A 25,475-nucleotide genomic window follows, 5' to 3' on the forward strand; every position below is an offset into this window, starting at 1 on the left:
AATATAGGACATAAATGTAAGTGTATTTTCCACTTCAGCAATTTTTGTGGGGTGGGGGGGATGGAACCATTTTGGTATCTCACCCACAGACTCCCTAAATAGACTTTATCAGATAGATACTTAGAAAACATAAGATGTTATGTCCTATCTAAAAAATTAAGAGAATCCTTCACTTCAAGGCCAATATCTATAATCTACACACTTGAGCATATGCCATACTCTCTTCAGATTACAAATATTTTCAACCAATCTGAATTAGCAATGTTCTGATCATGAGTTGGTCATATACTTTGACCTACTTGTTTATAACAGTTTTCTGAATTAGGCAACCAAACTTTAATACTGGTTGATGAAGATCTTTATAAATAGCATAGGTCAATTTAAAAAGCGACTTTCTGGATTTCTCGGTCAAGAAAAGAGCTAGATGTTCCATCTCCAGTGTGTAAACTTTCACTCAGTCTGCTTGTTTTTAAGACATTGCCATCATCTTCCTGTTGGTTTGGAAAAATAAAATGGTTGATGTTTCTGAGTCACTGCCTCCCTGAGTCTTTGACATTTGCCTTCCAAATACTCCGCTTCAGCACTAGTCTTTAAAGAGAGATGCTGCATGTGTTCTGAGTTGCTTGTCTCTATTTCAAATGGATCGGCCTTCCCCTGGTTTCCAATCAAAGGTGACCTTCCACTCTTCTTCCATTAGTATCATAGGAACCATGGAAACTGTCCTTGGCTTTCATTGAAACGTTTATGGTAATTCCGACAAGCATCTGGCCTTCTGTTTTAGCTATGGCCTAAAATAACTTGTCCTGAACTGTTTTCTGTATCTTTTTCTGAAATAAGATACAACTGTTGTTTGGGTAGAACTTTTTTTTTCATTCCTTTTAATAGGGTTAAGGATTTAACCTTAACCTCTGGATTGCTAGGCCTATTGTCATAGTTACAGAGCTGTTGTCCACTCAGACCTCACCCATGACCTGATAAACTTTCCAGCCAGCTGCCCCCTCACTGAGGTACCTACTCTCTTCCGGCTTCTCTGGAGCACGTTCTGGCCAAGACTATGAGACAATGCTTCTGGACCTCGTCTGATATTATTCCAGGAGAAGCTCAGTTTAACACAACTCATTGTTTCTGCAAGAAGCCAAGCACTTTTTCTTTCTGCTTACGAGTCCATTTGCCAGAGAATATATGTATGCTTTGTCCACAGGTACTATTTTATAATAGGTATTGCCAATGGTGATCATCTTCCTAGGCGGATGCCTAGTCTTCCTAAAAAGAGTTTATGATAGAGGAAATATCTCTTTTCTGCGCTGGACAGGAGTCCATCGTCTCTCATGTCTGTCTGCCATTGTCCCCCCTGTTCGCCCCGTTTTCCCAGTCACTCTGGCTCTCAGCCTGGCATGGCTACTGCATCCATCCTCTTTGACTGCACGTTGCCACTAGTATCATGGAGACCACCTGATCACCAGCAGTGTCATCTGGATTTTCCTTTCCATGTGTTTTACTCAATTATAGAAATCCCAAATCAGTGGGCCTGTACTTGAATATTTCACAGTTCTTTTCAGCTTTATTTTCAGCATCTTTCTTCCTCAGAACCAACATGGGCATCCATGGCAGGCCCTGGACTTGGGATAGCTGGAGTGACAGATGCCAAGTTATATTCACAATAATTCCCTCCTTCTGTAACTAGACTCAGTAACTAGGGGGTTCTGTCGTGCTGCATCTCTGCCTGTCTTAGGATGGAGTTTGCTCTCACAAGAAGACAAACAGGGGACTTCTCTTTTTCACTGGAGTTGCCCAGACTTGTCAGAATGAGAGCTTTGGCTCAAGCTAGGAGCCCCTCATCACAACTATTTCCAACAGTCTATACACATCTCTTCCTTTGATCATGTTGGGCCTAGATTATGATCATCCCAAGAGCTTGCCAAGATTGGATTACATCCTGATTGTCTTAAAACACAAACTTAGAACTGGTTGACAAGACCAGTGATACCCACAGGCATCACTAGTTTGAATGAATAGTGTGAGAAGCCTCTCGGAGAAGGCAATGGCACCCCACTCCAGTACTCTTGCCTGGAAAATCCCATGGACGGAAGAGCCTGGTAGGCTACAGTCCATGGGGTCGCTAAGAGTCGGACATGACTGAGAGACTTCACTTTCACTTTCACTTTCATGCATTGGAGAAGGAAATGGCAACCCACTCCAGTGTTCTTGCCTGGAGAATCCCAGGGAGAGAGGAGCCTGTTGGGCTGCCATCTATGGGATCACACAGAGTCAGACACGACTGACTCAACAGCAGCAGCGGCAGCAGCAGCAGAAGCCTCTAGTTTCTCTGGACAGTGTACCTCAATAGAGGCTAGAGTGTTTATAGGACTCTGTGGGTATTATGTTTACAGCAATTTATATTTTATTAGAATTTTAGGGAATTGTCATTTGATACAAAGTAGAGAACTATACATAGTCATGTGTACTGAATGGAAGTTTAGAAATTTTTCATTTAAAGATCACAGTGTCTAACATATAGAAACTCAAATGTTTGTTGCAGAGATGAACAAAAGCCAAAATGCTGTGACTCATCAACTCAGAAATTTCAGTTTAAATATAATCTTTTTTCTGTAGTGTTTTCAGGTATACTATATTTATGAAAAATCGTGAAGACTTCTAAGTGCAATTTTGTCAATACAGTAAGGGGATCCAGATATATCTTCATTAAGACTAATTCATTTTAAGGCAACGGATATTTTTAGACCTTAGGAAACATTACTGGAGCACAAACGTTTTTGAATTATTCCAGTTTTAACTGACAACTGTACAAGCAGGTGTTTAACTGAAAGCCAAGCACGTCCGATGTTACTGTGATCTAGCTGTGGAGCTGGGAGGAGAGAAGCACTTGAGGAAGACAAAAGGAAGATTAACCTAGCTTCTATCCTTAGTGAACTCCCAACCCAGTTTGGGCAAATAATAAATCCAAATGAAAGACTGTGGAAGCAAAATAAAACAATATGAAGCATGTGGTATATTACATAAACAACTTCTGGTGTCAAAACTTAAAGGTCAACAGAAAGGTTTTAGATGAGCAGTCCATGAGCATACTGTGGGACAGTATTTCTAGAGACACTTGCCTCCAGTCAAAGGCTTTCGTGTAGCTTCCTCCCTAGCGCATAACCAGCTTTGCTGCAGTGCAGACAGCCTGGTGAACATGAAAAATGCCCTTCCTCCTGCACAATGGTGTTATTTCCTTCCTTTCAGGAATGGCTCATAACTCACAGGAGGTGTGAGTTCTGAATGATCGGTCTTTTCATCTCCCTGGAAGCGGGCCAGACTGTAGATAAAGCGTTTGATGTGTCAGTGGTAGGCTTGTAACAGCTTTGACTACTTACATGATGATGAAAGGTTGAACTTTGATAAAAATGGCAAGAAAAGGAAAAAGGCTCGTTTTCTTTCTTTTACTTTTTTTTTTTTTTCCCCAGAACGGCAGTTGAAAAACGTCCTACCAGGGTGGTCTGGAAGGTGTCTGGGAATCTGAAACATCAGGAGGGTGTTCTCCTGTGGATTTGTTTGTTTATTTGTTGATTGTTTCAGAGAGGGAGCCCCCCATGCTTGCCAGCAAGGCCAGATTCTCAGGGCCCTTATCGGCAAGTCCTACCTCTCTGTTCAGTGAGCCTTGGAAAGAGGTGTCACATCCTTCAGGGCAGATTACTGCTTCTGCTCCAGTCGTCCGTCAGCCCTCAGCTCCCATCCGCAGACACCAAATGAACTAGGGCTGGCAGATCTATTCTGATTCCCAGAGCTTTTTTATCCCTCGGGTTGCAGGGCATTTGCTCAAAGATCACATTGGAGGTTGGCCCTCAAGGGTGGTCTTATCTTCCTGTTTCTAAAATGGACAATGACAGGGAATAAAATATTCATGGAAACTTCCAACCAGTTGGAATTTGCCTCAAACAGTACCCCAGTTGTTATCAGTGATTTGTGTGTCTACCTGTGGGGAAAGCTGGGCTTGGGGAAGAGGAAGAAATTTGAAATTTTCTTTTTCAAAGCAGAAACATTAAGGAAAAAACAAACAAACAAACAAACCCTGCCATTCAGCTAAGTGACAAGAAAGAGCAAAGAACCAGGACTCAGAGGAAGACAGATGAATTTTTAGCTTTAGATATGAGGCTTAAGCAAACACATAATGGAAACCCTCTTTTAAAATGGTGTTAGTGAAAAGAATCAACACATTTACATCACCTATTTATTTATGACTCTAATATTTGTCTCACAAAATTATGACCTTTGGCCCTGCCTCCACGTGCCCTTGAAGTCCACCGTTGTCTCCATAGCTAGGCTGAACCTGCTCACCCAGGCAGCTGCTGATAATAAGCCTAGAGCTGGCAACAGGGGAGGCCTGGCTGTGGCACCATACAACCCCACCCCCACCCCACCCCGCTGCCCACCCCGGCCTTCAGTTTCTCTGGAATCTCCTGCAGGTGTCTCTGAACATGATGAATACAATCAGACTCTCTGGGGATCATCTACCATCAGAGGACACTGAAGTCCCTGCAGGGCTTATTGTCAAGGGCTAGAGGGTGATAAATCATACAACTTGGTGGGAACTTAAATATAGGGGCCCTGAAGAGACCTGTTGGCAAACAGGATGGTTTCCTCCTTCCTTAACATCCAAAATGTTCCTGAAGATGTCCATCAGCACTGATGATTGGCCTGAGACAATAAGAAGAGAGTGAGCAAGAGGAGAAATTCAGATTGTCTGAATGGAGTGTTCACCTTCTAAAAGGTAGAATGAAATAACTAGAGATGAGCAGAGGGAGAGCAAATGGGAAGTGAGGAACTTGTTCAGTTCAGTACCATATAACCAGGATTCAAACAGAAGTTCCTGGCTGTCTTTTCCTTTTATGTAAAACATAAGGAAAGCTAGCTTGTTCAGGGGGGGGAAAGCTGATAAGAAGGTTATTATAGTGCGTTATAGTGACATTAGAGCTGAAACATTACATCTGGTGCTACACAGTGAAATGAAATGTTATTTCTTTAATAATAATAACTTTGGTAGTTATATAATGTAGTAGTTATATAGTTAATAATAATGTGCTCTCTGACCATCTAGATGTTCACATCCTAATCCCCCGAACCTGTGACTGTCACCTTATATGCTACACAGTGAAATGAAATGTCATTTCTTTAATAATAATAACTTTGGTAGTTATATAATGTGGTAGTTATATAGTTAATAATAATGTGCTCTCTGACCATCTAGATGTTCACATCCTAATCCCCCAAACCTGTGACTGTCACCTTATATGCTACACAGTGAAATGAAATGTCATTTCTTTAATAATAATAACTTTGGTAGTTATATAATGTGGTAGTTATATAGTTAATAATAATGTGCTCTCTGACCATCTAGATGTTCACATCCTAATCCCCCAAACCTGTGACTGTCACCTTATATGCTACACAGTGAAATGAAATGTCATTTCTTTAATAATAATAACTTTGGTAGTTATATAATGTGGTAGTTATATAGTTAATAATAATGTGCTCTCTGACCATCTAGATGTTCACATCCTAATCCCCCAAACCTGTGACTGTCACCTTATATGCTACACAGTGAAATGAAATGTCATTTCTTTAATAATAATAACTTTGGTAGTTATATAATGTGGTAGTTATATAGTTAATAATAATGTGCTCTCTGACCATCTAGATGTTCACATCCTAATCCCCCAAACCTGTGACTGTCACCTTATATGGCACAAATGACTTTGTAGATATAATTTTAGTTAAGGATGTTTCCAGTAGTCATGCACAGATGTGAGAGCTGAACCATAAAGAAGGTTGAGTGCCAAGAATTGATGCTTTTGAACTGTGGGGTTGGAGAAGACTCTTGAAAGTTCCTTGGACTGCAAGGAGAGCAAACCAGTCAATCCTAAAGGAAATCAACCCTGAATATTCATTGAGAGGACTGATGCTGAAACTGAAGCTCCAGTACTTTGGCCATCTGTTGCGAAGAGCTGACTCATTGGAAAAGACCCTGATGCTGGGAAAGATTGATGGCAGAAGGAGAAGGGGATGACAGAGGATGAGATGGTTGGATGGCATCATCGACTAAATGGACATGAGTTTGAGAAAACTGAGGGAGATAGTGAAGGACCAGGAAGCCTGGTGTGCTGTAGTCCATGGGGTCACAAAGAGTCAGACACAACTGAGCTACTGAACAACAACAAAATGATGTTGAAATGGAGAGATTATCCTGGATTATCTGGATGGGCCCTTTTTTCAAGAGTCCTTAAAAAGGGAAAGTGGAAGGGTCAGAGTTAGAGAAGACATGATGATGGAAGCAAGGGCCAGGTTCAGAGAGAGATTTGAAGACGCTACTGCTGGTTTTGATGACAGAGAAAGAAGACCAGGAACCTAGAAGTTGGAAGAGACAAGGAAACAGATTCCTCTGGGAGTCTCTAGAAGGAATACAGCCCTGCCAACACTTTGATTTTAGCCCAGTGAAATTGATTTCAGGCTTCTAATCTCCAGAACTGTAAGATAATAAATGTGTGTTATTTTAAGTCACCAAGGCTGTGTGGTAATTTGTTAGTATGAGCAATAGTACGATTGGACTTGGAAACATAAATTGATGGGAAAAATGAAAGGAATTTGGTTCAGGCTTGATTCTTAAGGCAGGCCTTGATTTTCTGAATAGGCAGTGAAGCAAGAAAAAGGTTTTGTTTTTATCAGCCCAGTGGGTACTTCTCAGAGGTCATTGTTGGCTCAAGATTTTCATGGGACAAAATAAGTACCGTGGCCAAACTTTGCTGACATACCTTTGACTCTCTGTGTGTAGAATTGAAGTTGAGTTTTATTTTATGACTTGAAAACAAAAATCCATGCATAGCATGATGTTCAGATTCTTGGGAAAGAAAGTCTCCAGGATCCATACAGATGGTGATGATAAAGCCCGAGTTGGACTCAGCACAGATGCCTCAGAGAAGCGTAATTCAACTCCATCAGCCTGTCACCCACTCCTGCTCTCCTTTCCATGATCATGAGTAAAAGTAGCCTCTAGCCACTGAGGTGAAATGGGGCCCGATTCTTCTCTCAGAGAACTCTTCAACCTAAAAAATATTCTCCATCATTCAGAACACACGTCTTAATCACATGTTATAAACTATGATGTGCGCTAGCTGTGAGGAACTCACAAGATAATTATGACTTAATCCCCGCTTGATGGAAGCTCCTGTTAGTGAGGCATTTGCAAAATGTGGTGCCTTGGACAGCAGCACTCAAGTCGGCTGGGAAAGTTATCAAAAATGCAGGTTCCTGGATTGTGGCTCGAGAAAACGTTGGTCTAGTGTAGTAGTTCTCAACTTGAATTGATTTTGTACCCCGGCATCATTTGGCAGTGTCTGGAGACATTCCTCTTTATTGCAACCAGGGGATGAAGGCGGATACTGGCATCTAGTGGATAGAGACCAGGGATGCTGCTAAACATTCTACAGTGCATATGACGGCCCCCTGAAGCAAAGTCTTAAAACATCAGTAATGTCAAAGTGGAAAAGCCCTAGGCTAGTGTTGAGTCTCACAAACACACACACACGTGTACACACACACACACATACAAATTATTTTAGCATGTGGTGGTAGTGGTTTAGTCACTCAATCGACTCCAACTCTTTGGAACCCTATGGGCTATATAGCCTGTCAGGCTCCTCTGTCCATGGCATTTTATAGCACGTAATATAAACATATATGCCAGTGTATTGTGTGTGTATACGTGTGTGTGTGTGTGCGTTCATATATGCCTTTCTCTTGCCCATTGTAGTGGGCTTGTGAAAGTAAAAGTTGCTCAGTCATGTCCACCTCTTTGCAACCCCATGGACTGTAGCCTGCCAGGCTCCTAAGTCCATGGAATTCTCTAGGCAAGAATACTGGAGTGGGTTGCTGGTTCCTTCTTCAGGGGATCTTCCCAACCCAGGGATCAAACCCAAGTCTCCTGCACTGCAGTCAGATTCTTTACTGTCTGAGCTACCAGGGAAGCACGTGACATGTCTTTGTCCACTCTCCTTCCACTTCCTCATCCTCACAACTCACCTGCAGCCTCTCTTTTGTGTTGATTTTTGATTCCACACTGGCCAAGAACAGGGGAAGCCAAGTACTAAGTCCTTCACCCTTGAAGTAGCTGTCATGCTTCAGAACTTCATCAAAATAAATTTCCAGGTTGAAGAGGGGCATGGATAAAGATATCCATTTCTCTGAGAGAAGTTTTTTAACCCAATTTGTAATTCAGATTTGGTGCTCTGCTCCCAAATTTGCTTTATACCACTGGTTGTTGTGATGTAAAAATTGTGAGTCACACATGAGCTCTTTGTACCCACGATTTATTTCTTCCTTACACTAGTTCCTCTAGTTTTTCCTCTTCTTTCGTTCTCACCTCCATCTAGAATCAATGGAGAAGTCTATTTTCTTCAGAGTTGAATATTGTTTTAAAAAAATTACTCTCCAGACAAATAAAAATCACTCTCGAATGTGGTTGCGTGTAGCTGACTGGTCTTAACTGGTTAGACATGCACTGCTGTGCTTCCCACCTCTTGTTAGGTGGCCACGATCTGTTTCCTGGTCAAGGAATGAGTGCCATGTCACGTGCTGCAGAACAGTTTCCAGCCCCCAATTCCCGGCAGACCTCAGGGATGGAGAAGCATCCTGCATGCACATGGCTGTAGTTTTATCATCTTGCACTCATCACTACCGTCAGGAAGATACTTTCTTTCTTTTTTTTTTTTAATTATGCAACAGAACTGCTGCTTTAGGGTAAACTTTGACACAAAGTAATTGTGTTCTTGACTAAATCAACTTAAAGAAAATTAAGAAAATAGACCTGGCAGAAGTTCCATGTCTTTCTTTTTAAAACAACTGCTTTTGGAGAAGCACTTGCATAGGAACAAAGGATCACCTCTAGAGGACAAGTTTGCCTTTTCAAGGAATGGGCAAATGGTAGAAATTGTAACTCTCCAGTATCATGGACGTTCCTAGCTTTTCTTGTTGATCAAATGGGAATACAGTCGTTAGTCCCTATGCATTTTGACCATTTAGACATTTTCAAACATTAGACAAAATACATGGATACTAGGACTCATACCATCTTTAAAAATTGAAGTTGAGGGATGCTTTTTGAAATATGGGCACTAACAAACATTTAGTTGGTACCCAAATTATGCAAAACCCACGGAGATACAAAGGTAAAGGGATGCAGACAGCCCTGAACTCTGCCGTCTCATCAGCATCTTTCAGTTGCTCTGAACAATTTACCTGGATTCTGGAGCTCATTATATGTGGTGGCTCTTCCTTTCATTCAATGAATTTTTATTGAGATGTTTCCTTGAGTCCATTGAAGGATATTAGGCTCAAAGGACTGGTTCCTGCCCTTAGAGACAAAACCAGTGTTGTCTGTCAGGGTTAAATGTTCATGTGTGTGTCAAAAATACCACAGGAATACAGATGAGAAAAGAAAAGATACAGGATTATAGAGGAGGTTGTTGGGAATTGAAAGGGTCTAGTCACCCTGTTTATTTAACTTATATGTAGAGTACATCATGAAAAATGCTGGACTGGAAGAGACACAAGCTGGAATCAAGATTGCCGGGAGAAATATCAATAACCTCAGATATGCAGATGACACCACCCTTATGGCAGAAAGTGAAGAGGAACTCAAAAGCCTCTTGATGAAAGTGAAAGTAGAGAGTGAAAAAGTTGGCTTAAAGCTCAGCATTCAGAAAATGAAGATCATGCCATCCGGTCCCATCACTTCATGGGAAATAGATGGGGAAACAGTGGAAACAGTGTCAGACTTTATTTTGGGGGGCTCCACAATCACTACAGATTGTGACTGCAGCCATGAAATTAAAAGGTGCTTACTCCTTGGAAGGAAAGTTATGACCAACTTAGATAGCATATTCAAAAGCAGAGACATTACTTTGCCAACAAAGGTTCGTTTAGTCAAGGCTATGGTTTTTCCTGTGGTCATGTATGGATGTGAGAGTTGGACTGTGAAGAAGGCTGAGCGCCGAAGAATCGATGCCCTGGGCTTTCTTTGGAAGGACTGATGCTAAAGCTGAAACTCCAGTACTTTGGCCACCTCATGCGAAGAGTTGACTCATTGGAAAAGACCCTGATGCTGGGAGGGATTGAGGGCAGGAGGAGAAGGGGACGACAGAGGATGAGATGGCTGGATTGCATCACTGACTCGATGGACGTGAGTCTGAGTGAACTCCGGAAGTTGGTGATGGACAGGGAGGCCTGGCGTGCTGTGATTCATGGGGTTGCAAAGAGTCGGACATGACTGAGCGACTGATCTGATCTGATCTGAGAAGACTTTACAGAAGAGAAGAGGCAGGAAATAGACCTTGAGTGAAGCAGGATTTCCATAGGGGTCAGTGATCGGGGCAGAAAGGGAAAGATGCATGCATAAAGAAGAGAGAAGGCATAAGATATGTTTGGGGACAGGAAAGAAATAAGATACATTGGAATCCCCTCTCTGTGTTGGTGTTGGAAGTAAAGGAGATTGGAGAAAAGATTATGGAGTATGTTGCCTCACTGGGGTAATAAAGAACTGATTCATCCGAGTGTTAACACGGTAAAATTTATTTCTTGCTCATTTAACAGTTCCTTGCAGGTGTTTAGTGGGTAGACTTCCATATGGTGACTCAGGGAAGCAGGCTCTTCCAAGTTATTGCAAAATTCTTGAGAGCATGGCACCTTGTTGTTCAATCCCTCAGCTGTGTCTGACTCTTTGTGACCCCGCGAACTGCAGCAAACCAGGCCTCCCTGTCCTTCACCGTCTCCTGGAGCTTGCTCAAACTCATGTCCATTGAGTCAGTGATGCATCCAATCGTCTCATCCTCTGTCATCCCCTTCTCCTGCTTTCAATCTTTCCCAGCATCAGGGTCTTTTCCAGTGAGTCAGTTCTTCTCATCAGGTGGCCAAAGTATTGGAGCTTCAGTTTCAGCATCAGTCTTTCTAATGAATATTCAGGATTGATTTCCTTTAGGATTGACTGGTTTGATCTCCTTGAATCCAAGGGACTCTCAAGAGTCTTCTCCAACAGCTCAGTTTAAAAGCATCAGTTCTTTGGCGTTCAGCCTTCTTTAGTGTGAAAGATTTCCATCTACCTCCCACTGGCTACCCCTAACAGTAAGGGAGACTTGGAAATACAGATTGGCTCTGTGTCAGGAGAAAAAAAAGATTCTAGTGGGCACCTAGTCATTTCTACACGGACTTTTAGCTTGAATGGGTTAAACTGTCTCCTGAATGTTATGGTTAAGTCATCCTCCACCTTAGCATATGGATGTGCTCTATAAAGAATGATTTTTTGGTGTGTTATATTCACTGCTGGTAATCCCAATGTATGGTAAACCTTGAATAAATCTTAGCTCAAATAATGAAACAGTTATGGATGCTGGATAAGAGTCTTGGAGATATTGAACCTTGCAGGATGGACTCGTGGAAAGAAAGTTGAGGCAGGTAAGTTAATTAGAAAGCCATGGTGATAATCTAATAGAGTCAATTTAGTGCAATTACAGTAGGAATTAGTGCAATTTTTGAACCAGAAATGTTTGCTTCTGCTTTTTTAACTTTCTTAGTTTACAGCAAAGCCCTGGCTTATAGTTTAGCCAGAGTCCCTGCTGATTTGAAATCATAGAAGCAGGTTGTGAGCTGAAAGGGCCTGGGACTTTCTTTGGAGGTATTAATTGGAATGCAGCCTCGGGACTTGGGCTATGCCACAATTCTGCAACCCAAACAAAATAAAACCTGACCAAAGCAGCAAACTTAAATTGGAGTTCAAGTTACTTTAACGGACTCTTGGGAGACACAAACTGCAGTTGTATTATGTATGCAAAATTCACTCTTTGACCTTATTGTAAGGAAAATTACTGGAGTACACACAGTCTTTGGCTAGCTTTCCAGTGTGTTGGACAAGTTAACGGCCATGCAACTATGCAATATTTTTCTTAAATTTTAATTTTAAAATATGCTTGAAAAATAGATGCTGATCCAACAAGAACAGAGAAAATTGATGAAAAGAATACATTCTCTGTGCACCTAAGAGAAGCCGACATCCAGGCAACCTCGTGTAGCCCAAGGCTTCGAGATTTGAGGAAGTTAAAAGCTAAGGAGAGCCTTCTGCCTCCCTCTAGATTTGACTTTTGTGGTTTATGTATAAGCCGGGGCAGACCTCAGAGTGTGACCAAGACTCAGGTTATGCGCCTCTGAAGTCTGGTGAAGGGCCAGAGTCTAGGATTATACAGTCGAGTGAGGAAACTCACTGAGAACAGCTAGGGATTCCTGGGAGATTTTTAGTGATTCGTGCTGATCTGGAAATAATGGAAAAACAACAGAAGGACTTTTTGTGGTATTTTTGTGTGTTTTCTATTGGTTTGGGGAAGAAGCCAACCTTAAAGTGGCTTAAAAATAATAAATATTTAAAAAGACATAACATGCTCTACCCTTTTCATCTGTCCCTACCAAAAAATAAAACTTGCACAATGAAAATGGCAGGAATAGGAAGGGAAAGCAGAAACAACAGGCGACAGTAGTGTGCTCGGATGGGAACGAATAGGATCCAGACGGCCAATGTCTGGTGTTAATACAGAAAGTGCTGGAGAAGGTGTGAGGAAACGCTCTGAGGGAATCTTTCCCTTGCGAGGCCCAGGACTCTTTGAGGCGTGAGTTGCTTATTTCCTGAGGCCTCTTAAGATAAAAATTCCAGGCTTGAGGCAACGGGTACTTCGGAGGGTCTACTAGTTTGGTTTCCAGCTCAAATCCTAGAGAAGCCAATTCATTGAGATGTCATTTGCCTAGTGATTGATCTAACAAATTTACTGATTTTTTTTGGTAAAGAAAAAAAAAAACTGAATTATTCACAAGTTTGATAGTAATTCATATTGCACCGGATAGTTTTCACTTGAGCCTTGCAAAGCTGTTGAATGTAAATTGACTGGAAAACCCGTTTTTTGTTTTTTCTTGTCTTGGCTTTATGGGGATTCAGTTACAAGTTGCTGAGGTTGGAAAACAGGCATCCCTGCTAAGGAATGGAGAAAGGAAGTTGGTGTGCTCATCTTCACATCTCGGAGGGGCAAAAGATACTAATGGGCAGAGAAGCAGGGGATGCTGAGGAAGACAAGGAATGAATGTCAGAGGTGATGGACGCTGGAGGACAGAAAGGGTCAAGAATGAGAGACAGTGAAAGATCTGAAGACTCTAGAACATTTTCCAAGGCTGCTGAAGTCTTTTTAATATCAGTCATCATAAACCTTCTACTTGATTCATATTAGTTTGGCTGAGTGACTTCAGTGAAATGGTTCTTCTGAATGTTGGCTTCCAGTGTATCCATTTTCAGCAGATTGACTAACTTCCCCAAATCTGAGCCTTGCTGAGTTGTTCTAGCAACACCTTTAAGGAGTGACCAAAAGGGAAGTCTTCCTGGAGGAAGCTTTACTGCAGGACTAGAAAGATGGGGGTCTGAAACAGGAAGACACATCTCAGTAAAACCCCCAAAGTTGCTTTCTTGCCTTGGGCTTGGAAAGAAAGGCCAACCTGTCTGGGTTTGCCAGAGACATTTCCTGGTTATAGTACTGAAAGCCTCAAATCTCAGCCAAACTGAGAGGGTTGGTTGGTCTTAAAAGCCAAAATGCTCAGGTGGCTCAGACGGTAAAGAATCTGCTTGTAATGCAGGAGACCAGGATTCAGTCTCTAGGTTTGGAAGATCCCCTTGGAGGAGAGCATGGCAACCCACTCCAGTATTCTTGCCTGGAGAATGTCATGGACAGAGGAGTCTGGTAGGCTACAGTCCATGGTGTTGCAAGGAGTCTGACATGACTGAGTGACTTTCACTTTCACTTCAAGAAGGAAAAAAAGATAAAGGTGGTGGTGGTGGTGGTGAGTGGGGAGAGGTGATGCTGAACCCATCGCTTTAGAGGCAGCCTTCTCATGGGTACAATTCATGGCATCTACGGGGAAGAGCACGGGATGCCTAGGGGCAGTTGCCAGGTCTGAGCAATCACCCTGGGACCAACCCCAGGGAAGGTCTAGGTTTGTTCCAGATAGTTTGGTTAGACACTATATATATGCACGTACTTTTCTAAATGTGCTTTTTTCTCCTCTTTTCTTTAGGGAGGCAGGACACAGTGCGTGAGAGAAGTCTGTCCCATTCTCTCCTGTCCTCAGCACCTTAGCCACATTCCCCCAGGACAGTGCTGCCCCAAATGTTTGGGTGAGTGATTGTTTTCAGGTCAAAGAACAATGTAATTCATTCTGGGAGTTTCTGTTGAGAGTTGTCCACTTTGTTATCTTGAGGTTCTCAAGTTGTGCTATTTCATGGCTTCTTAGAGACAACACCTTCTTCTGATTACCTGAGTGTAAGGTGTGGTGGCTCAGTAGGTAAAGAATCCACCTGCAATGCAGGAGACCTGGGTTTGATACCTGGGTCAGGAAGATCTCCTGGAGGAGGAAGTGGCAACCCACTCCAGTATCCTTGCCTCGGAAATCCCATGGACAGAGGAGCCTGGTGGGCTACAAGACCATGGGGTTGCAAGAGTTGGGTACAGCTGAGAGACTAAACCACCACCAAGGTGTGTACAAGGGTTTATTTCACTTCTGAGCCTCCCCAGAACTTTCTTTTCTCTTATCTTCCCCTGTAGTTGTAAACCTGCTATACCAGACACCCTGGGATAATAGCCTGGTGTGGGGAGAATGGTACTGAGGAAACCGTCTTTAACTGGACATTTGATGATTAGTAGGAATGTATTTTTGTGGGGAGAACAACACTGAGAAACTGTCTTTAACTGGGCATCTGACATTTAGTAGGAACGTATTTTAAAGGCATGTGAGGACTTCCCTGGCAGTCCAGTGGTTAAGACTCTGTGCTACCAATGTGGGGGTTGGATGGGGGATGCAGACAGAGTGTGAGGGTTCAATCCCTGGTCAGGGAACTAAGATCGCACACGATTCAAAGCATGGCCCCAAAAGAAAAATAAATAAATAAAGGCATATGAAGTAAACAGATGGAGGAACAGAGTGTTATTTTAGAGGCAAAAACATGCAGGAGGATAAGGTGCCTCAAACAAGAGGTTTGGAAGGGAATAATGAATAAGTCAATAAAAAAGAGGATTAGCTATTCCTTTTGGAGCAATTATTATGTACTAGGTACCATGTGAAAACTTCAGGAACTTTTTTTCTCATTTAATTTTCTCAAGAGTCTGTGACATACAGGTGCTAAGTATAGAATTCTGATGTGTATTAATAATATAGGGACCATGATTAGTTTTGTGCTGAGAAAGAAGTAGAATTCCTAGAAGGTAGCACAGCTAGTGAGCTCTGGAGGTGACTCCTGAACATGAGTCTCTGTGATTCCCAAACCCACGATTTAACCTGCTGCTTCTCAGCTTTCCAGGTAACATGGAGAGCAGCATGCATGTTACCACCTGAAGAGAAACACCCTGGATGGAGGGTCCCTAGAGCCCGGAATCCTTTGGTTTTTGTTCTTTATCTATGTATCAGCTTCTTCCATGTGGCCTTAAGGTCATTGAGTTGATTGAGCTTGACCATTTAAGATTCAGATAAAAGTAGCTTGATCCATCAAATGAATACAATAGAATATGCAGCATCCCCACCAGTATCTCCAGGGATCCTTGGCAGGGGGCTTGTATTTGCTCTAGTCACCGCTGGCTTTGTGTTTTCGCTCCTGCTGCTTTTTTCTATTTGTTCCCTACCTCTTCCTCTTCTACCTCCTCCTCCTTCTCTTCCCTTTTTTTTGTTCCTCTTCCTTTCCCTCCTCCATCTGCTTCTTCAACATCATTTTGTCCTTTCAGGAAAACCTCCCCACCCTGTCTTTTCACATTCTATGGTGCTATTGAATCAAGGCTTGTGCAGGGGATTTCACTGAAGGTTTACAGTAAGAGGCTGATTACTTTTCAGGGAAGCACAATGAATAATAGAAACTGAAATATTAAGCTTGCTTTGTTCTTAAAAGGTCTCAGCCACTTTGCCTTTAGGAAAATATCACTGTCCCTTTTCTGTGGATTACAGCCTCCAATCCTTATTGTCCACACTCTTTCCTTGAATCTTCTGTCTTTTCTGTCATACTTTGCTTCCTCCAACCGAAACACCTGTTGATTTATTTTTATCATTCCCAGCTTATCATAGCCATACCCTGAAGTCTATCTTTCTACAATTGAATTGGCCAATAAAGGTATCTTCTTAAATGAAGGCAGCTTTCTCTTCTTTGAAGGATTCTGCTGCTAACTCTTCATCTAATAATGTTTGCCGTCCTTCTGTGTACATACATGCAAACACACACACAAACATGCACCTGCTTTTAAAGTAATTCCATAGATATTATCAGAACAAAGGAGAATTGTTTAGACATGACTGACTGAAGGCATTTCCCCTGATGTGTGTGCTTCTTGGGTTGCCCATGTGTGCTTGTGCCCCTGGAAGAGAAGTAGCCAGTTCACTGTTGTTGAAATCATCATGCTGTGGGTCATGGTGGAAACAGGGCCCCATCTAGGTGAGAAAGTCGTCCCAGAGGAGGTGTGGCTTGGGGCCTCAACTTGAAGATAAGTAGGCTTGCCTAGAGAATCCTGTGGACAGAGGAGCCTGGTGGGCTGCTGTCCATAGGCTCGCACAGAGTCGGACATGACTGAAGCGACTTAGCATGCGTGCATCCATTGGAGAAGGAAATGGCAACCCACTCCAGTATTCTTGCCTGGAGAATGCCAGGGATGGAGGAGCCTGGTGGGCTGCCGTCTATGGGGTCGCATAAATGGACACAACTGAAGCGACTTAGCAGCAGCAGCAGCAAGCTTGATTAAAGCTCTGAAGCTGGTATCGTGGATATGCTGAGTCAGATGAGATTCTCATATGAACAATGACTGTTGTATTGAATGCAGATTTTTCTGTCCGTTTGTGGTCATAAGTTGGACTACAAAAGGAACAGCAACTCTTAGGACACTCAGAAATTCTCCCAAATGAGACCTTTACTGCTGGGCTAAGCCCCAGAGGAATAAAGTGGAAATGGCTTAGATTAGGCTATACACAGAGTCTCTGAACTATTCTTTTGAATGTTTTATCTTATTTTGAGCCATGATGACTTTGGGATTTAGGTAAGATTGTATGTTCTTTGACAGTAGAAAGAAACATACCCACACAACAGAAGACAGGGAAAAAAAAAAAGGAAACATAGCAATGCTTAGTGGATGCTGAAATTTTAGACTATTTAGACTTTTGGGTTTTTGGACACTGATTTGCTGTTCAGTTTTCCCGTGAGCAGGATTCATTCACATGACATACCCCTGCCTTTTGCACTATTTTCCTCTCTTTTCTCATTTTCAATGACAGCCTCAGCAGAAGTTTCTATATATAGAGCACCGATGCACCTCTCAGAGTCACACGGCCCAAGATCATATTTGAATTATATGTGCTATGTGCTCAGTTGCTCAGTTGTGTATGATTCTTTGCGACCCCATGGACTGCAGCCCTTCAGGCTCCTCTGTTCATGTGGATTCTCCAAGCAAGAATACTGGAGTGGGTTGCCATTTCCTTCTCTAGGGGCTCTTCCTGACCCAGGAATTGGGCCCACGTCTCCTGAATTGGCAGGTGGGTTCTTTACCACTGTGCCACCTGGGAAGCCTATTTGAATTATACCACCTCTAATAATGATAATACTTATCTGCCATTGATCATATTTGTGCAGGGAGATTAAACTCAAGCCTTTTTTGTTCAGTAGTCTACTGATGTATCAATCTACCAGTCTAACACTAATAGTATAATATATAATAATATATATAATAAAAGACAGGACAAAGCAAACCATGTTATCACAATTTGAAACAAATGCTCGATTGAAGCAGGGCTATTTTTAATTCTTAAGGGACAGAAATATATCTTTGATGGAATAATATAGAGGACAGTGTTTAAAGCAGTGAAAAATAATGTCACCATCATTTTTGTAGTAAATTAAAAAAAAATCTGCTTAGGGGTGTTTCTTATACTTTTATAGAGTGTCCTAAATCAAGGTGTGATATGACAGGTGTGACTCTGATGGGGTGGGTAGCCTGCACACAGATTTCTGATGCTTCAGACAACCCTTGGGAGTTACCTAGAGGAAGACCTAGAGAAAGGATGAATTCTGTATTTTTCAGGTAATCCTCTGATTTAATCTATACATTTTTACAAACTTCAGAAGACTTAGAACCTGAGTATACACAGAAGAATGCCTGTTTCAGTTGGGGTATTGCTAATTGTTAGGTGCACATACAGTCATTATGCTAAATTTTATCTAACCATAAAAAAGTTTTTGATGTATACTTTAGCATTGACATTGTAGTTAGAGATGGCAATGTGTTGTTGGGAGGAGGCATTTTGATATCATTTTACGACAAGTGAACTAAGTCAGGCCTGGAGAAATCAAGTTCAAGGTCACCCGGGAGTCTGTATGTGGGACCCAAGTTAAAATTATCACAATCATCTTTTGAAGCAAGTTTGCTTCTTGTAGGGAGAACTAAACTAATGATTTAATTCTACATCTATACTGTATCCCAGCTTTGAGGTTGACTTTTAACGGGAAGATGGCATTTTTCTTGACACCTACTAACAGTAAGTCCAACAATTCTAATTCCGAGAATAGCATTTCATATGTGTTTATAGATACTTCAGCATTTCATTTGGTCTCCAATGAAATAGAGATTGCTTTTAATCTTTTTACAGGAAGAGTGTGGGTATAAGTCTTATGAGTGATGATTAATCTTTGACTTCTCAACTTAGTCCTTAATTGAAGTAACATTTCAGAGATATTTTTATGTGCTCCAGAGAGTAGAAACTCAAATACTGAAAGAAAGGAGGAAAGTGGATTACACTCTTTATTTGGGGTTGATTTTTTTCGCCTTTTGGGTCACCAGTCAAATCCTTACATCAGGGAAAACCACGGTAATTCTGCAAGAGGTGTGATGCCTGTGGGAGGTTGAACACTGCGTTTGTGGAGTTGAATTCCTCCTCTGTGTGATCTTTGAGTTAGCATCACCCTTGATGCCAATGGACCTGTCATTTCTTCAACTGATATACTATCTCATTAGTTTTTCGTTTTGCTCATCCTAGTCGTCTTTGGATATCTTGACTTCTCCTGCCTCTTCCCTGCCAACACCCACTTTCTGGATAATTTTACTCATTCTTTAAGATACAGCTCAGGCAGCACATCCTGAGTCTTCTCTGTCCTTCCCATCCTCACAGTTCCTAGATTGGCTTCTTTCCAGAACTGACTGTCTTATTGTATTGAAATCATCTTTTGTGGGTTTGTTTCCCCAGTAGATTAAGCTCCATTGGGACAGGATGCCTTAGTCATCCTGGCTCACTAGGATGAACTCATAATAAAGGTTTGTTAAACTTACAAGATTCAGTATGGAATCAAACTCTTTTTAGCAAAAACTCTTTGAAGTCATGATTCCTGGGAATCCCCTAGAAACATGTGACCCATGGCTCTGTATTTGTGCACTAGATTTACCTGGTCTTGTGGGAATGTTTAACAGTCCTGTGCTATAATTGCTGATGATGAAGTGGGACAATCCTGACTTCTGTCTTGCTAACGCTATGCTGTTGCTTCTTTCTAGGTCAAAGGAAAGTGTTTGACCTCCCATTTGGAAGCTGCCTCTTTCGCAGTGATGTTTATGACAATGGATCCTCTTTTCTCTATGATAACTGCACTGCATGTACCTGCAAGGTAAGATGGTTCTGAGGGGCTGTGGTCCAGAATGGATGACATTTTGGTTTTAATGTTAACACTATAGCCAAATATAATAATGTGTTATTTATGGTAATGAGGCATTACTGATGCCACTTTATCTGTAAAGTTATATTGCATGTTCACAAGGAAGTTTAGACATAGGATCCAAATTATGAATCACTGTTATGTTCCCAGGACCAATAAGTTAGCTCTAGGGGTAAGAATTAAACTCTGAGGGGCTAAAGCACTTATAAAAGTCAGACAAATGCACATTGCAGTGTTCTCTGGCTCTATTTATTCAGTATGAATTCTCTGACACACCTGGCAATAAAAATGGCTTTAACCACATGTAAGAGAAAAGAAGCCAACTCATCAGAAAAGTCTGTTGCTGGGAAAGATCGAGAACAGGAAAAGAAGGGGGCAATAGAGGATGAGATTGTTGGATAGCGTCACCGACTCAATGGACATGAGTTTCAGTGAACTCTAGGAGGTAGTAAAGGACTGGAAAGCCTGGTGTGCCGCAGTCCATGAGGGAGTCAGACATGACTTGGTGACTGAACAACAGCAGTAAAGAGAAAAGAAAGGCATGGGTTCACAGTTACCACAAAAATAAATCTGGTAGTTTGGGAAGAGAGTATTTATGTGTTGTTCATCATACCATTTCTTACTTGAGTCATTACACACTTTTCTCAAAAGGCAACCACACATCTGCTGCTGCTGCTGCTAAGTCGCGTCAGTCATGTCCGACTCTGTGCGACCCCATAGACGGCAGCCCACCAGGCTTCCCCATCCCTGGGATTCTCCAGGCAAGAACACTGGAGTGGGTTGCCATTTCCTTCTCCAATGCATGAAAGTGAAAAGTGAAAGTGAAGTCGCTCAGTTGTGTCCGACTCTAGCGACCCCATGGACTACAGCCTACCAGGCTCCTCCATCCATGGGATTTTCCAGGCAAAAGTACTGGAGTGAGGTGCCATTGCCTTCTCCGAACCACACATCTAGTGACTGGTAAAGAAAGAATTCCTCAGCTCCAGAAATTTAAAGGCATTATGCACATCACACATTCCTAGACTATGTTTATATGGTGATTCAGTTCTGAAACTGAGGAGAGAATCATTTACACAGAGGACTTTAGGACCATTCATTAGCAAGTTAATCGAAACATCTGTGTGACATGAGTTTAGAATAATACATTTTGGGGTGATAGTTGTTTGTTTTTAATAACCAGAGGTCTGGAGAGGGAAAGAGGAACTTTTTTCACTGTCAATCAGTAGCTGGAATTAGAGTTCAAAAGTTCCTGATTACTCAAGGCATGGTTTGTTAATGAGCATGCACTGCATCTTCAAGGAAGTGGCCAAGGAAGGGCTGAACTGTCTGTTCCCTAGCACTGAACAGCAAGTAATTCCGAAGACTGGAATTACTTTCCTGAGGCCCTCTCCTCTCTTTCATGGTTCATAGAATCCTGTGCTAAGCATATAGCCACTCCTTTTGTTGCCTTGGCCTCCATCCTCTGGACTTCTCTTTCTCTCCTGGAATTTCACAGGTTATAGCTTCCTCTTGGGGATACTGAGCCTTTGATGAAAGACATCACATTCCCGATTCTCTTGATTGCAGAAAAGCCAGGCATCCCAGGGATGGAAATTAGTTATGCTTGCAGCGTTTTGGGTCTCATTCTTTGAGAGATTCTTTGAGAGGTGATTAGCCAATATATCCCAATACTCAAAAGAAGTGTAACTGAAGCTGTTCCTTCAAGATGTTTTTTATCAGAGTATGAATTCACGGTCATTTTTGGGAAATGGAATACTTGAAGAATCAGGCTGCAATCATTTGGGGTGATCAGGGTTGTTTTGTATCTGTTAGAGTTTCCCTCTCCAGTATCCCCATCCAGTGAGTGCCATGCAGGTGCAGGAAATAGTTGTCTAAACACAATTCAGTTTTCGGTTTCCGTCTGCCTGCAGTGTCCTCATCTTCCTTGAGTCTGATTAGCAAACTCCTCTTCATTTATAGCAGCCTTTCTCAGATATCACCTCTTCTAGTGAGGTTTTCCCAACCCACCTAGATAGGTAATTGTTGCATCTTCTCTCCTAGCCCTATACCTTTACCAGTTCTTTTTACCACATTATTATATAGTCTTTGTTCAGATGGTTATCTCTTCTCTTTGTGAGTTCCTTGAGGACAGGCGCACATCTATCCATCTCTGTATTCTAATTGCTTAATCCAGTTCCAGGCAATGATCTAATGATACTCTAAATGTGTGTGTGTTTGTGTGTGGTGGGGGATGGTTGGTTGTGGGTGTATATTTAATGAAAGTTGGGCAATCTGTCATGAAGTATGCATTATTCTAGAGCTGGTGAGTGCCCTTGTTTTTCAAACTTGAAATCAAAATATGCAGTTTGACAAAGGATTTTTGCCAATTTATGAGTTGACTTATTTCGATGTGCCAGGCACTGTGCCAAGTACTTTGCATATTCCATTAAACTGCACAATCAACTTGAGAGGTGTTATCATCTCCATTTTGAAGATGAGGAATCCCGGGCACAGAGGGATGGATTTGTACAAGACAATACACTTAATACATGAACTGGCATTCTACCCTGGTCATATTCAATTCTATATCTTATCCACTGTGTGATGTGATTTGAATAACAAATGCCTTTTTTTGAAGGATCATCTCATTTCATATTAATCTTAAGAGGATAAGTTAGTGAGAGTGTAGTAGATGGTACCAGAAGTGCCTCTTGAAACCATAGAATTGATGTAGAAGTTGCAGAAGTTACATCTGTCAATTTACTCAACCTATTTGTATGTGAGGCTCCAAAGTGAGTCCTCTCTCCAAGCTTACTGATTGGGTCTATGTCTTGGAGAGGGGTTTGGTCTCTCATTTCCCTGCTCTTGGTTCACACTAACTCAGCACTTTGAGGTCATTGCCAGTCTACCCTGGGATATTTCTTTCCTCCATCCTGTCTTCTGCTAAGTTTCATAAATATTTTGCTCTTATAGTCATTTCATCTGACATTCTACTCCAGGTGAAATTTCAACTTGTTGGCTGGGAAACTGGAGAAATTTGCCTTTCTTAGGGCTTCCCTGGTGGCTCAGAGGGTAAAGCGTCTGCCCCGCAATGCGGGAGACCGGGTTCTATCCCTGGGTCGGGAAGATCCCCTGGAGAAGGACATGGCAACCCCACTCCAGTATTCCTGCCTGGAGAATCCCATGGACGGAGAAGCCTGGTGGGCTATATATATAGTCCATGGGGTCACAGAGAGTAGGACACGACTGAGTGACTTCTATATATATATATATATATATATATATAAAATAGGCTCCTCTGAACTTTTTTCCCATGCATTGTTGAATGAGTCAGTAAATACAACTCACTTGGCTATTTTGTCCATGGAATGCCACTTCTTTTGAAATCAAGCCATACTCCTTAATGTTACAGATATAGACTTGTCACCCTCAGAGTTTAAGTGTCCCTGATTAAGGTCACACAGTTGATGGAAGACCCCTAGAACCCAGGCCTAGCTTTAGAATCACTCATTTGGTTCCTTTGTGAACACAGAACACACTAAGGAATTTCATCTTCACATGGAGCATGAGCTCTAAATTTTTACTCTTTGATCAAAGATATCCTGAGTTTACTGTCAGCTCTTAGAAGGTGTCATAAAGCCATGGGAGAGCCCTGAGGGAACACTGTTAAGGAGGGTTGTAAAAGATGAGAAGGGCAGGAAAAAGGAAGGAAACTGGTTGGTCCATAGTGCACTGGGCCTTCTAACCCAGTGGCTGGAGCAGGATATCCCATCAGTCTGCTGAGCATTAACTGATAAGCCCTTGGAAAGTGGGGGTCATATGTCACACTGTTCATAGCTTCCTCTTCTTCTAGTCTGGATACTTAGTCAGCAAGTAAAATTTTGAAGTGAATGAAAGATTTATTGCAGTGACTTAGAATATGGTCGGAGAAGGCAATGGCACCCCACTCCAGTACTTTTGCCTGGAAAACCCCTTGGATGGAGGAGCCTGGTAGGCTGTAGTCCATGGGGTCGCTAAGAGTCGGATACGACTGAGTGACTTCCCTTTTACTTTTCACTTTCATGCATTGGAGAAGGAAATGGCAACCCACTCCAGTATTCTTGCCTGGAGAATCCCAGGGACAGGGGAACCTAGTGGGCTGCTGTCTATGGGGTCGCACAGAGTCGGACACGACTGAAGCGACTTAGCAGCAGCAGCAGCAGCAGAATATGGTATCTTTGATCCCTGGGTTGGGAAGATTCCCTGTAGAAGGGAAAGGCTTCCCACGCCAGTATTCTGGCCTGGAGAATTCCACGGACTGTATAGGGGTCCATGGGGTTGCAAAGAGTTGGACACGACTGAATGACTTTTATACACATCTTCAGCATATGTTTTAAAGAAGTTAATTGTGGGTTGTTAAAGGAAGACCAGGACTTCCCTGTAGCTCAAACAGTAAAGAAACTGCCTGTGATGTAGGAGACCAGGGTTCGATTCCTGAGTTGGAAAGTTCCTCTGGAGAAGGGAATGGCAATCCACTCCAATATTCTTGCCTGGAGAATTCCATGGACAGAGAAGCCTGGTGGTCTACAGTCCGTGGGGTCGCAAAGAGTCAGACATGACTGAGTGACTAACACACACAAAGGAAGGCCAGGCAGAATGTCTGGTGGAGGTGGAAATTGTCTTTAACTTCCAGTTTGCTTTCGGGCCCCCAGGACTCCACTGTTGTGTGTAAGAAGAAGTGCTCCCACCCTGGTGGCTGCGACAGAGGCGAGGAGGCCTGTTGTGATGACTGCCTCCTACGAGTGCCCCAGGAAGACATCAAAGTGTGCAAGTTTGGCAACAAGATTTTCCGGGTATGTCATGAACCAAGCTCATGGGAACTACTGTATGATAGTGAGTTGTGGAAAGCTCCTAGCAAAGTGCAGATTGCAATATTTCATATTTTGTGTATCCATGTATGTATGTGTATAAAAGTATTTATTTATATTATATGTGCATATATGTTTAGAGTCAAGGACACTTAGGGGTAGAGAAGCAACTGTTTGAAAATGTGTTTTTCTTGGCTTTACTTTTGGTGTATAACATACGTTAAACCTGTAAAACATTGCCTTTTCTAAATGTGGTGGCCAGTGGTTGGGGCTGAGCTGAGGAGTCCCCTGGATGGTGCAGCTATGGGTACCCAAATGCCTGGGGACAGCAGTCAGAGATGCACAGTCCTCCGTGCCAAGATCCTGATTCTCTTAGAACTTTCCCACTAAGCTCCTTTTTCAGAGAGAGATTTTCCCATTTGGAAGCTGTTTGGGTGAGGTTGTGGCCAGCAGAGCAGTTGAACAAAGATGAGCGGGTCCTGCCCCAGCTGAGTTAGTAGGGTCGTCTGCTGCCCATCTCAGGTGTGTTTTACATCGTTTTCTAGTGGCATGGGTGGAAGCTGGCCAGTGACCATTTAAACGTTAGGATTAAGATCGTTGACTTTGTCCAAAGTGCTGCCCATCTAATCTGTTTTCCCCACGGGTGGAGGGAGTTTCTCTGTACCTGAAGGTGTCATCTCAGGGTACCTTTGAGAATCGAGACCCTCAGAATCAAGTCAGAGATGGAGGCACCTCAGGCCCTCTGCACTTGGCTAGATTTCCTATTACAGAGCTGGAGGGAGCGTCTTGATTCTTACGACATATGTAAAAAGATTTGATGTATCATGCCTCAGGGAAGGGCGTCACGTGTGGTA

At 42.4% G+C, this 25,475-nt stretch overlaps 1 protein-coding gene across 1 annotated transcript in view; it reads left to right on the forward strand.

Moving 5' to 3' along the window:
- BMPER (BMP binding endothelial regulator) overlaps positions 1 to 25,475 on the forward strand; it is a 252,908-nt gene that overhangs the window by 128,094 nt on the left and 99,339 nt on the right. The window contains exons 7-9 of the mRNA XM_010831140.1: positions 14,149 to 14,248; positions 19,638 to 19,747; positions 24,466 to 24,606. Of these exons, the coding sequence (XP_010829442.1) occupies positions 14,149 to 14,248; positions 19,638 to 19,747; positions 24,466 to 24,606 (351 nt within the window). The remainder of the gene's footprint in view (positions 1 to 14,148; positions 14,249 to 19,637; positions 19,748 to 24,465; positions 24,607 to 25,475) is intronic.

The sequence above is a fragment of the Bison bison genome, unplaced genomic scaffold, assembly GCF_000754665.1.
Source record: "Bison bison bison isolate TAMUID 2011002044 unplaced genomic scaffold, Bison_UMD1.0 scf7180017864525, whole genome shotgun sequence".
NCBI classification, from domain to species: Eukaryota; Metazoa; Chordata; class Mammalia; order Artiodactyla; family Bovidae; genus Bison; species Bison bison.